Source organism: Egretta garzetta, unplaced genomic scaffold (assembly GCF_000687185.1).
Source record: "Egretta garzetta isolate BGI_Z169 unplaced genomic scaffold, ASM68718v1 scaffold706, whole genome shotgun sequence".
Classification (NCBI taxonomy): Eukaryota; Metazoa; Chordata; class Aves; order Pelecaniformes; family Ardeidae; genus Egretta; species Egretta garzetta.
The window spans coordinates 93734-107470 of NW_009260015.1; the positions used below are offsets into that span (position 1 = coordinate 93734).

At 37.2% G+C, this 13737-nt stretch overlaps 1 protein-coding gene across 1 annotated transcript; it reads right to left on the minus strand.

Annotated features, from left to right (window-relative positions):
* Positions 1–304: 304 nt before the first annotated feature.
* LOC104127912 (retinol dehydrogenase 8) lies at positions 305–7814 on the minus strand. Its single transcript, XM_009640623.1, has 6 exons — positions 7718–7814; positions 6472–6633; positions 5033–5212; positions 3855–3948; positions 1972–2155; positions 305–538 (listed from the first exon to the last, which is right to left on the minus strand). Exons 1-6 carry the CDS (start codon positions 7812–7814, stop codon positions 305–307), a joined length of 951 nt encoding a protein of 316 aa, XP_009638918.1.
* Positions 7815–13737: the final 5923 nt, after the last annotated feature.

Genomic DNA, 13737 nt, shown 5'->3' on the forward strand with positions numbered 1-13737 from the left:
TTAAGGGGATTGGGTTAATATTGGATACGCAAGTGTCAGTCAACGTTCATGTTCCCATGAAAACAGACCTCTCTAAAAAGCAAATGCTAAACGGAGTAAACCAATGGTTAGAGGATTTTAATTTCAAGGTTCTGCAAACTGTAAATTTCAAGATGAACACATGGAGCTGAATTTCTTAGCTAAGCTCAGATGAACATCTCAAATGCCTTTTCAGAATCACGGAGGAAAGGCATTTGAATAACAAGATACTGCATTATCAGTAGCTACAACAAGCAATTCCAATTTGCACTATGTAATCTCGTACTTATTGTGAGGGTTTTCCCAGGTCAAAGCTCTTTCTACTTCTCCACCTTAGCAATTTGATAAAGTTAAGACTTGCACTGAAGATTTTGTCGTGGTGGAAAACCATTTTGTAGAATATATCAATGGGTAGATCTCCATTTGGATCTGCATATTTCAGGGTTGTCATCGGCGTGTACAAGGTGTTGGTCTGATGGCGAAAAGGTGGATTTTCTGCAAGAATTATCTTTACTGTATGCTGTCAGGAACAAGAAACAGGATTGTTAATGAACCTTCACCAAAACAATGAAGTCAAAACCTAGTTTTCAGTTAAGCAGAGGAAAAGTAGAGGAATGAAGTGCTAGGATTATGTAAAACCTTTATTAGAATTTCATTAGATTTTTTCCTAAAATACTTTCAAGGCCCTAAGTACCTCGTATTTATTCTTGGTCCTATTTCTGTTTATTCTGTGGTGGTAGCACCTTACGCCTAAATATCCTCAATAGCCCTTCAAAATTATGCCTATACGCCCACAATAGGTAGATCCTTTCTTTTACAGTTCCCTGGGAACGGATCGGAACAGTGCACTTTGCAACGAGATCTGGGAATCCTCAGCTGACACAGCAGCTGCTCCTCGGCAGTAAGCACCTGAAAGCATTGTCCCCTTTCACAGTGTGCCCAAACTTATAGAATCATAGAATCATAGAATCATAGAATGTTTTGGGTTGGAAGGGACCCCTAGAGGTCATCTAGTCCAACCCTCCTGCAGCAGCGGGTACACCTTTAACCAGATCAGGTTGCTCAGAGCCCCATCCAACCTGGCTTTGAATGCTTCCAGGGATGGGGCCTCCACTACCTCTCTGGGCAACCCCTGCCAGGGTTTCACCACCCTCATTGTGAAGAATTTCTTCCTTAGATCCAGTCTAAACCTACCCTGGTTTAGTTTAAAACCATCCCCCCTTGTCTTGTCACTGCTGGCCCTACTAAAAAGATTTTCCCCCTCTTTCCTATAGGCCCCCTTTAGGTATTGAAAGGCCATAATCAGGTCTCCCCGCAGCCTTCTCTTCTCCAGGCTGAACAAGCCCAACCCTCTCAGCCTTTCCGCTTAGGAAAGGTGCTCCAGCCCTCGGATTATTTTTGTAGCCCTCCTCTGGCCCCGCTCCAACAGCTCCATGTCCTTCTTGTGCTGAGGGCTCCAGAGCTGGACGCAGTACTCTAGGTGAGGTCTCACCAGAGCAGAGCAGAGGGGCAGAATCCCCTCCCTCGACCTGCTGGCCACGCTTCTCCCGATGCAGCCCAGAGTACGGTTGGCCTTCTGGGCTGCCAGCGCACATTGCCGGCTCATGTCTTCCTGCAGGAAGCCCTGGGCACCAGAAACAACACTGCGCAATGCTCAGACTTCACCAGATGACATATGAGTGCATCTAACACCTGGGTGGTACTTAAGTTACCATTCATAGCTGTCTTCAATACTTCAAAATGAACCTTCTTTTAATGTTCTAAAGGGTTTTGTTTAAAGCTCTTGAGATTCTCCTGAGGTTTTTTTAAATAATTTTAAATTATGTAAATTACACTTAATTAAATGTAATGCTTCTTCCAAAAAACCCCTCACCAACCAACCAGTGCATTTGTAAATTACAAAGAAAAAAAAAATTTGAGAAAAAAGATGGTGGAGAACTGTTGATGAGTTACCTCTGCAACATCTTCAGCACTTTGTCCCAGGCTCTGGAAAATCTGTTTGTAATTTTTAAGGTAAATATTAGTAAACATCTCAGCTGTTTCCTCATCTGCAGCTGAAAGATCCATTTTCATTCCATCTTCAAATACTTTTCTTTCAAACTCCGTAACCACTGGGCCCGGTTCAATCAAACTTAACCTGTTCGAAAAGCAAAGGTACTGGTTATTGACGATCCTGCGTGGGAAATACACCTCTCCATCCTTAAAAGAACATTGAAGAGTTGCGCTGTGAGTACACGTTAGGAAGCCACATTAAACCGTACGTTCTGCAAAGGCAATCCATACCACATTATTGCTGCCGTGCTCCTACCCCATCCACGTGTAGCAGTAGAAGTCCACGTCGCTTAAATTGCAGGGAAGTGCTGTAACATAATTCATGGCAGAAGTGAGTGCAGTTGTTACCTGCTGTCTCACAGCTGTGGAATCAAAGGATGATTTATCCACAAGAACTTACAAAATGTTAAGAAAAATAATTAAACGGTCATAACAAAATTCGTTACTTTCTGGACAAAATCTTACACAGATTTCTTTGTTACCACTTTCCCATAATACTAGAAGTAGCTGAAAGAGAGGGGGGAATTGCCCAAACACGGATTTTCTTTGTCAAGCTGTCAGTGTTAACATAAATTCAAGATCCCTCCACAATATTATAATAAAATACAAGATAGAGAATTTTGCTGAGGGTGGACAGATTTTGACTGCTGCCAAGCCTGGAAAATTTTACTCAGTGGTCAATTACAGCAAATCACTGAAGTGCAATTACTGGTCCATTCTTTCCTGGTTCTTTTTTCAGGCAGTAGTAACTCCCAGCCACAGTATTTCTCAAAGCACTCTTTGGGATAGGACCTCTTCCTAGGCTTGAGTTCTGGTCAGGCTCTTCTTTGGAATGAAATCAAGCTCTTGACCTTGACAGCAGAATTCCAGCTGCTGCTGGAATTAAAGCCTTTTCTCGTGTCACTCTTCACACTGAACCTTGGACTTTTCCCATCCTGCTTTCTTTTTTTTTAACCTTCTTTTCGCTCTATCTTACACTCTTGAAATCTTACTGTGAATTCTGGTACATCCTGTGTATCATTTACCATATGTTTATTTTAAATCCCTCCAAACTTTACAGAGCGGTATGCGAAGTCACGGTTTGGATGCTGCCTTGTCTCTGAAATCCAGGACAGCAGCTGTCTCTTCTCCCACAGCACAAGGGCTAAATGCTTAGGCACACAGAGATGCAATAGATACTTAACAATTGTTGGCCTTCACACAAAGAACAGTAGCAAAATTGCATGAATGTGAATATACATGTGACAAATCAAACCCCAGAGTCCCACAAACCATGAACAGGACCATTCTCTTAAAAGGCTAAAAAGTCTTAAACATTCAGAAATGGGCTACCACATTCCTCCCACTTTCCTCCCACCTCCTGTCATTAAAGGTGTCACGCCTTGTGTTCCATTCTAATGGATTTCCATTTGCTCGCTCCCTATGATGAGCCCTTCAACTTTCTTACCTGTGAATTGCCTAAGTCAGGTTGCCATCATAGTTTTATTCCTACACTATTGTATGCAAAAAGCTGTTTTCAGAAGTGTCACATAAACTATTTTATCCAAAGCTAAACAGCCTTTAGCTGATCAAGAGACCATGTTTATTTTAGCATCTAGACCTTTTTATTTGCTTACGTAGTGTGAAGAATGTGGACTTTTCTATGCCTTCTGTGACGTACAATTTCCATGGGTTCCTTGATCTGTCTCCCCTAGATAGCAGCAAGCTTTAAAAATTTGTTTGCTAGCTCTGAATATATTTAAAATTATCTAAAATACAATTTATACCAGTGGATCAATACTTACTGCAGTTTGAACTTGAGTGCTTGTATAGCTAAACTTTCACAGAATCCTTCCACAGCAAACTTGGATGCAGCATAAACATCATTAAATAAGATACCTGATGGTAGAAACAAAACATCCTGAGAATGTGATTGTATTCAACATACCAATACCTTAGTTTTAAAAACCTCTTGTATTTTCCCAAGATTTCTAGTCTTGTTGGGAAGACTTTAGAAAAATCCTTGTGTATACTGAATCTAAATACTGATGTTTTGCATGTGTTCTCAGAATTGCTTATTTTAGGAAAGGATGCTCAACTAATGCTTTTCCTCCTCCTACTTGATGCTGTGATCTCTGGATGATATTAAATATCACGTACTCTAAGGTATGAAAGTGTCCATACATACAATACCATCTGCATTATTTATCAGCAAGGCTTTAATAGGCTATAGATGAACACAGAGGCTGAGTGCAATGCAGGAGGTATGGTTATGCAAAAGCTTGCACTGGAGTGATTCAGAAAAAGCACTATTTAGGTGGATGTGTCATACTAAACAATAACAACTCCTGCAATTTGACTTAGGACCCTCGCTCACCAGAATAATCTGGGTAAGATCAATGCCACTGCTGTAATAATTGAAACAAATCCGCTAACCCGGACGGAACACAAGAGTAAGATCATTGTTATATCTGTGGCTAAAATTAGACTCTGTGGAGTTTTATGAGAGGAGAAACTTTACAAAAAGGTGGTACAGTTGTCGAGGACATGATCAGATTTTATTCCATTATTATTGTGCAGAGTGTAGTAAGCCTGTTTGCCTGTCCTCATAATTTTTTGCAACAGGAAAGAAAAAAGCAATGCTACTAAGCCCTGTTCTCCAGATAACAAAAATAATAAAATTTTTAAAAATAAATAATCTGTTTGAGTTAAAACTCTAAAAAAACCCCCATACACTCTGCAGGTTTTGTTGTTAAAGTGTCTTGAGAGCAGTTGTGTAGTAACATACCACCTAGATGCATAAAACCCATCAGGTCTAAGTGTTGTGCTTTCTGCAGTTGGAACTTCAGCATTACACAGCACAACAGTTATATGTGCTAGCTCCGACATCCCTTTTTTTTCAGATAAAAGGGGGTAAGCTTTAGATTTTGAATACTGCATTCTTAGTTCAAACAAACAAAAAAACCAAAAAAACCAACTTTGCCTTGTATTCCCATAACGCTGCTTATTATAACTATGTGCCCGCTCTTTCTCCTCTTCATGTCAGGCAAAATCTCCTTCAGGAGTCGAACGAGTCCGAAGAAGTTGGTATCCATCACGGTTTTCATTTCATCTATGGTCTGACATTCAATTGGTCCGATGAGCCCCATTCCAGCATTGCTAACTGCACAAAATGGAAGACAACAGTGAGCAATAACCTCTGTAAAAACATTAACTTGTAATCTTTACTGGAAAGCATTTGAAAGTAAAATGAGGATTAAGGATTAAATGATCCTTGAATAATCCTTAAAGAAAGGATTAAAAGATGTTTTTCTGTCACTAAAGCTTTGCAAATACACTTGACGTTTCCATATTGTTTTATTTTTAATTATGCTTTTAATTGAATTTAAATTATCTGATATTTTGCATTGTAACTAAATTATTTCTGATTAGTCCTTTTTCTTTAAATTATAAAAGAATTACAAAAAAAAAGAGCCGAGAATGATCTATATTTGTTTATAATTCAGTATTAAGAATTAGTCAATACCCATAAGAATGAATGGAAGTCTTCAATTTGTTCCAATAGGTGATAGACCAGGCCATATTTTGGTCTGCTTTTTGGTTTGTGGGTTTTTTTAACATTCATATCGTCAAGAAAAGAAAAAAAAAAACCAAACCAATACCCTAAACACACACTTCCATTTATTTTTATTTGCCTCCTGGATATTTGTAAGTGCGGAATGATAGAACTGGCGTTCTACTCTACAAGTAGTGCGTCAAACTACAGTATAATACAGTTTGCAGAAGCAGCTTGTTAAGCAGGGCTTTAATAATTAATCAAAATAAAGGCAGGTCCATAATTTTCTATTAGAGGAGATTTAATAGTTGATGGTGTAAGCAATTTCCTTTTTACTATGATACTAATATTTATTTTTAGCAAAACGCTTCTTGTTGAATGACTTGTAGAGTTACAATTCCCAATACTAAATGAAAATACCCTTGCTTTCTTTGCATTTGTTCTTTTATTTGTGAATTCCCAAATGGTGTTGCTTTCTTAGTACAGAGAGCTGTTGCCTTCATCGTAATTAGGGCTAGGCTTCATCATGTTGGGCAGAAAGTCTTGTACACAAAGATGCCAATTTAGGCAAAAATTCTCTTCTCGCATTTACTAAAAACCGTATCGTCTTATCCAAGACACTTCCCTGTGATCAAGTTTCTCTTTTGTAAACAGGGAAAACGAGCTTCCCTACTTCACAGAAGCATGGTGAGATTTAATCCACTCATATCTGCATGAAGCCTTAAGAATCCTGAACAGAAAACGCTATATAATTATTATTACTTTGATCACTTAAAAAATACACTCATGAAACTTCTGCAGGGTATTTGAGATGATGTTAAATAGAAAACCGGTATCTGTTTATAGCATACACATCCTGTACTTGCCTAGGACGTCGATCCTTCTGTCAGGGATGCTATTCACACAATTTTTAATAGATTGTTCATCACAGACATCCAGTTGTTTAATTTCAAGGGTTTTGCCCAGCCTGCGACCTGCAGCTTCCTCAAGTGGCTCTTTCTTGGCCAGATTCCGCATGGTGGCATACACTGCAACACACCAGAAGCAACAGTTACCAGAAATAAATCCTTTTCTCCGAGAAGATTAAAGAATATTGCTTTTACTTCCGTATCTTAAATATCAGTGATAGAACCCAGGTAAAAACTTACAGTAGAATCTATTTTCAACATACATCGTTAGTGATTTCCCAGTCTGGTTCTGAAACCTTCAAGAAATTCAAAAGGAGAATTAAGCCGCTAGGCACAGTGAAGAACATGCAGCATATGAAGATATTATCACCAAAACTTTAAACAACGGGTATCATATTATGCTGCTCAATCATTTTTAAGTACCTAAAACCGAGTTTTGGATTCCTTTTTTTTTTTTTTCTTAATCACCATCAATGTATTTAGCAGAACAACCATAATTTTATTAAAAAGTAGAAGACAGAAGCTACTTCTCAAAATAGAAATTAGTTTTATCACTACTGTGGCCTAATTACCCACAAAACTATGAATCTGCATCCAGTCAGTTAGCAGTAAAATACTGTAAGTGTGAGAAACTGAATTACCACAGATTGCTGTATTTGCCTTGCCATCCATTTTCAATCACAGCAAATATCCCATTTTGCAGCAGGAAGACAAATCCCAGCCCCTGTGTTCGCCCTCTTATACCTACACAGGGTTGGAATAACTAACACGCTTTAAGGAAAAAACCTGCAAATTTAAGAACTGATGTCCTAAATTGGTTTCTTTGGTCCTCAGATGGGTGTGTACGTTTCATTCAACAAAGGTTTTAGTAGCCAGAAGCAAACTGTGAATTACAAAGGTGAATATATATCCAAGGTAGCATCCTGCAGACATTTTCAGCTATTTTTATACTGTTGTCTGGTGTGGGGTCTTTTCTGTAAACTGTTCGGTTCAAGTAGCTGCTCAGCTTCAGTACAGGTACAGAAATATCTGCTTACAGAAAGGAGTGTATTTTCACTAAATTGTGTTTTCATGACAGTAGGAGGGGGGAAAGTAACAAGAAACAAGGCACCAAACGGAATACAATCACCTGTCAAACCACAGCAGGAAAAAAAAAAAATTACTGTTTTGAATACCTTTTTGTAAAGATAAATAACATTGTTACCTTTAAATCTTTTCTGTTCATCTTTTGCCATTTTTACAGCTAAGGCCAGTCCAATTCCTGAGGAGCAACCTGTAATGAGCACATTTCTTCTTGCCATTCTTTTCACGGGGCGGTTCAAGCAAGAGTTCTTGTTCAGAGGAGCAACAACCTGAATGTAGCTACAGTATAGTGTCATTGGCCTTTAATGCCATCGCCAGCTTTCCTGAGTCAACAAATCTGAAAATGCACACCTGGACCCTGCATGATTAAGGGATAATCTCCCAACTAGACAAAACCAGAAGCAGATGCTCCTGCATGAGCTTATAATCTGCATTATCAACATGGACTATATTTAATACAAAATTTGATTAATCTTTAAAATTACACATCTCTAAGCTACATGGATTTTTTTTTTTTTTTTTTTAGAAATAGTGGAATAATAACCAGTTTGCATAGTACCGGCAGGAGAAGCCTTGCCACAATTACAATCAGTCTGTAGGGTAAAGTCCTCCACTCATGTTGATGGAAAGTAAATTGCACCCAGAATGGGATCCCTCCGCTAAAGGTGTTCAGAATTCCTACCGCACCCTCCTCGTTCTTTTGCATCAGAATGACAAATGGATTTCTTCCCTGATGCCTTACTATTATAAGAGTACTAATCGGCTTTACAGAAAAAGCAAATTGAAAAATGGGATGTGGATTTGGAAAGAGGCAAGTTGTTTAGACAGATTCCTCACATTTCTTTTTGGCACGTTTCCCAAGTAAGAATAAAGTAAGCAAGTATGCCGGCAGTGGAGAACAGCCAGGAAGACATTGAACAGACCAGCTTTGCTACACCCTTGCTAACGCTGAAATCTCTCTGAACACTTTCTATTCTCCAACTGACAGGCTGGAAAAAAAAAAAATTAAAAAAAAATCAGAACTAACATGATGTCTGACTATTTTAGTTTTGGAGAAAGTATTCCACCAACTTGGCATACAAACTCTGAATTAAACAGAGGGACAAATTTGGACCAGCAGTTCAGTGCAGTTCACATTTAACATACAGTAATTGTAAGCACACTACATTCAGAAGGAAAATCAGTCTCTTGTGAAATTTATAACCCGTCCTGAGTGACAGAAAAAGAATCACCTTAATAAGCAATTAGCCTTCTGAACAGCAGTCAGCTAATTGCAATGCCATTATACACAGAAAAATATTTGCTAAGATTCAATAACCCCACATTAATGCAATGCAGTTCAGAAGAATAAACTTAGTGTTCCAGGATTTGCATAGATGCAAACTGGTTAGTAACTCAAAGAAACATTTAACTGAAATTATGATATTAGGAGGGGAAAAAAAAAAGTCCCTCCTTTCCAAAACAAATTCACTTGAACAGTATAAGTGGAGTCATTAACTTCTCAGGCAAGCAACAAAATAGCAAGACAGCATCTAAAGTTAATGAGAAAATGTAATTATGATTCTATTTATTTATCAGATTTCACCCATGGTTTTACCAGCGAAGTTAGTATCCAGATACAAAATTTTAGTGCAAATGCTATTTAGCCGATTCAGATATTAGGCAAATTGCTTTTGCTGCTCATGCACATTTATATTTAGTGCATGTGGGAGGAGCAAGCAAGGCTTTATGCAACATTACGTTAGTGGAATTCCATTAGTGTTGTGATGCAACTGTAATTACAGAATGATTTTACTTTCCACTTGAAATACTCATTTGAAGGGCTTACATGTTCCTTTGCTTTAAAAAAATCTGTCTGAAATTTGATGCATAGATTTCAGGCCTGAAGGCAAATTGATCTGCCTAAAGAGAAAAAAAAAATATAGTTTAATATTTTTCAATTATTACACTGGTCTACCTAATTCTAATGTTTTTCATTTACTATTATGTGCAGAAACAAATAGCTTGATTTAAAACACACAACATACTTTTCTATAAGTAAACAGGGGTTTTTTTTGCTACATCATAATTTTCGTAACAGCAAAATAAATAATCCAAAACTGCAGAAATACTTCAGATGAGTGTGTCTTGACCTTGTAGCAAAATGCGTGCCTGGTTTTGCACAACCACTTAAAGCAGAACAGTTGCATTTGTGGAACGTGTTTGCATAAACAGTGAAAGGAGTTTAGCGTGCTTCCACCTGCAGAGTTGCTGAAATACAACAGATAGAAGAGTATCTTGGTTGACAAACCTAAGACTCGAAACCCTTAACTTAGGCCTAACCTGTAAATTGCAATACATTAAATTCTGTTCCTCTGCTTTATGTCTGATAACTTTATTAAATAACTTTATTTTCTGAAGTATGAATCACACATCTTTAATGCATAAATCATGTCTGCCTTAATCAAGACTCAGATTTAGGCCTCTTACAACCATATTTGCAGTTGCTGATGCTTATGTAAATATAAAAGTGTTAGAAACTGGGGCCACTAGCCATTTATACTAGCTAAATTGTGTAGTACTTTTGGAAAACTGGAAATACATGTGTTTTAGAATGCATAGTTATGATGCCATTTTAATCAGTGGTAATTTTTGTATGGATTTTGGTTTGGGGAAAAAAAAAGTTCAAGCTTTATGGCCCTGTCTCACATGCCTTTGCATCTGAAGGACGCTACTTGGAGTAAAGCAAGCAGGTTTTGCCAGTGTCTTATGATCAAATCAGCATTATAAAACATCTTATAAGCAGGTCAATTTTAATAAAATATCGTGTCTGCAACATTGTATGTGTACAAAAAAAAAAGATAAAATATTCCCAAACAAAAACTGTTAACAAGGTAATACCATTGTTCTCTTAATTAGAAGTTAGATGTGAAACACAACTACATGGTTTAAAATCCTTGGGAAAAAATGAAAGCTGAAATTAATTCCTGCAACTCAAGATACTTAAAAAAATAAAATTTATTTCTCAAAAATAAATTAAGATGTTATTATATCAAGTCAATAATCTCAAAAACAGTTGGAAAAATAAAAAGGTTACATTTGCATCAGTACAAATAACCACATTCATTATTTACAAATAAAATGTTAAAATTTCCTCTTTGAATGCATGATCGCGTTGCCAGCAACAGCATTCCTGGGTTCCTGCTTGTCTGAGGGGCAACATTCCTTCCTTCACAGTTCTTGCCCCTGAAACAAAATATCTGTGATCAGAACCTTCTTTTAAACTTCTGAACTCAATTTACCATATCTAAATCCATTTGTACCAAGATGTTACTTTTCATTATTAAGATTTATTTTACAAATTCAACAAAACTAGCTGCAGGTCTCAAGTCCACAGCTTCTTTCTCAAATTCTGCCCCTAGACTTAAGTTATTAATGAATTTTTGTTCACTGTTCTTGTAATTGAAGTGCAGTTGCTTTCAAAATGAACATAATTTACAAATTTTCCAGCATACATTAAGTTCTAGTAGATAAGTAGGAAAATACTATGCAGATTATGAAAAGACATCTTCATATACAAATCCCTGTAAAATTTTGCACAGCTTAAAGGAGCACCGTCTTTTGAAATAACCCCTCTGTGTAAGGCTTAAGGTTTCACGTTGAACTGCATTATTGTGTTTAAGTTCCTAACAACTTAAGTTTCTAACGATTCAGGAAGCGTTTGTAAAAAACCTATGAACAGTATCAAGGTATCAAGTATCAAGAGGAAAAAAGCCTATGATTTCTACCAGTACAAAGTGAGCAAAATCTTATCAACATTAACTTAAGTATTCTGGATTTTCTACAGTATACAGAAGAAATGCAGCCAAACACAGTATATTTGGCATTGGGGTTTGGGTTTTTTTGTTAATTTCTTGAGGTTTAGCTTCCCCTCCACACTTTAAAAAACAGGCTTATATGCTGGACCTAATTATGTGACAATTAATTTATAGAAAAAAACCAAATAGGAGTACTAGGTGATCAACAAAATGGTCTCCCTAGTATATGATCCACAGCAGCTATGTTTACCTTAGCCAGCAGTGTGGCACAACAGAGGCCATATCAGCCAGTAATATTTCATAACAATACATAATACTACGGCTCCTGTTAATTATAAATATAAAAATGATTATGTTGTATATATTCATGCTTAGCTAGATGCTTATTCTTTATGAGGAATGCTATAAATAGAGTACACAGACATCTATAAGTAGCACATAATAAGCTTACAGCTAATGAATGAGAGATTATTACAGTAACTTCTAATATTTTTCGATGTATACTTTTACAAAAACATAACCATTGCTCTTTTTTTATATCAGACTTTGTAAGCACTGATTTTTTCTTACTTCACTTACCATTTTTAACACAATTTTATTTCTCATTTCAGTATGGAACTGTCGCCACAAAAGATTAATTTGCTATAAATCAAATCTGTTTTTTTGGTTTTGTTTGTTTGGGTTTTTTTAATAAAGGAAATTACTTTATTTTCCCATAAAAAAAATGAAAAAGACATTCTGAATGTTCAGTTTATTTGGAATACTTACAACCTCTAAGGGTAGCAGAGTGCTGTATTGCTAGATCTTCACTGCAGATTAAATCAGAGTAAGAACAAAGAACGATTCAACTGAAAAATCTGTGACCTGGTTATTTCACGAGTCCCAAAAAGACAGAAAAGACCAGGACAGAAATCAATCCTAGGTAACAATTCCTTCCCTGAACTAATATATTTCCTGTAATAAGCACAGAAGTTAGTGTATTAAGGGGAAAAAGAATGAGACAGACTATATCCCTGGGCAAAACACATACACCCACAGGCACACTACCCCTTTTCCCCAGATAGATTAGGTAACTGAGTTTTTTAGAACCAGGACAGAGTTCCTGTGGAATACTGGCCAGTCAGTCTGCAATGCGTTACTAAAGGAGAAAGTCTTTCCTTACATCATGTTAATAAACACAATTTTTAAACAAAGCAGCAACCATATCATATTTGAAGTGGAGTCAGAACCCCTCTGCAATATATTTCATATTTTATGCAGAATGCTTCCAAAATCCAGTGTTTTATCTACTTAACTATGATGAAAATAAACTTGAAATTTCATTTACTTCATTCCAAGTCTCTAAAGCAACATGACCTGAGCAGGTCTATTTTCAAAGCCCTTCTTGTATCATTCTTGCCTCCCCCCTGCCCATGGTATTCCTTAGCAAAAATAACAACAAAGCAATTTGTCTGGAAAGGAAGGCTCTAGTCAGCAGCTGTACCGGGGCTAGCTAGGCAATCCTTTCCTTAAGAATCGTCCCCAAAGTCTTAGGAAAAGTTGGAAACATGTTAATGATGTGTGTGAAGGGTAGCAGCAGGCACTGTCCTGTTCTCAACTCTCATAAATAACCTTTAGGAGAAATCAAGATGGAAGAGCTGACATTGCTTTATTTTGCAGTGAAAGAACCTCCACATTCAGCTGCAGCACAGCCAAACCCCCATGATCTAGAACACAGATCAAATGCCTTTGGTGGCTACACATGCAGCATAACCAAAATGGCAGAAGCCATTTCAGCTTTGGTGTTTACTTCTCGCTGGCAAGCATCTTTTAATGTACTTATATCTGCAGAAAGCCTGTTTATCTCGGATTGCATTTGTACTTGTAGTGACTGATTCATGCCCCAAGCCAAAGATTTGTATCATTCATAAAGAAAAATTAGCTATCTTCTCCATTCTACCTGTGTGCTCCCATTCACTATGCCAAAAAATTCTCTCTTTGCATTCCTATAAACATGCTAGCGTTCAGTGCTCTTTTGATGCAATTATTTTCACAAGACAAATACCTAAGTCATAAGAAGCTCTCATCATACAGCATATTGTTTCCTTTCATTTCAAGGAAGACCACGTCCATAGACAGAACATCAGGTTACTAAAGATAATCAATATTCAACTTTCTCCACAAAGCAGACAATTAAGAGTGTGCCATTAAATTTGTAATTTTTAAATCATTAAACTGGTTTAACTTCAGGGGATTAAGATTCAGCAAACACCAGGATATACAATACAATTACTTGGGGAGAAGTAATGACACTTAGTCTACAGAGACACCATATCATTCCTTCCAGGCAGTTACAGCAATGGCA

What these genes read in the sequence shown, in the direction of transcription:
- LOC104127912 (XM_009640623.1), bottom strand. Translation starts at nt 7,814, where the DNA reads ATGGCAAGAAGAAATGTGCTCATTACAGGTTGCTCCTCAGGAATTGGA. An exon ending in GCACTCAAGTTCAAACTGCA is followed by an intron (nt 2,156 to 3,854) that starts GTAAGTATTGAT and finishes CTTTTCGAACAG; the next exon opens with GTTAAGTTTGATTGAACCGG. An exon ending in GTGCTGAAGATGTTGCAGAG is followed by an intron (nt 539 to 1,971) that starts GTAACTCATCAA and finishes TGTTCCTGACAG; the next exon opens with CATACAGTAAAGATAATTCT.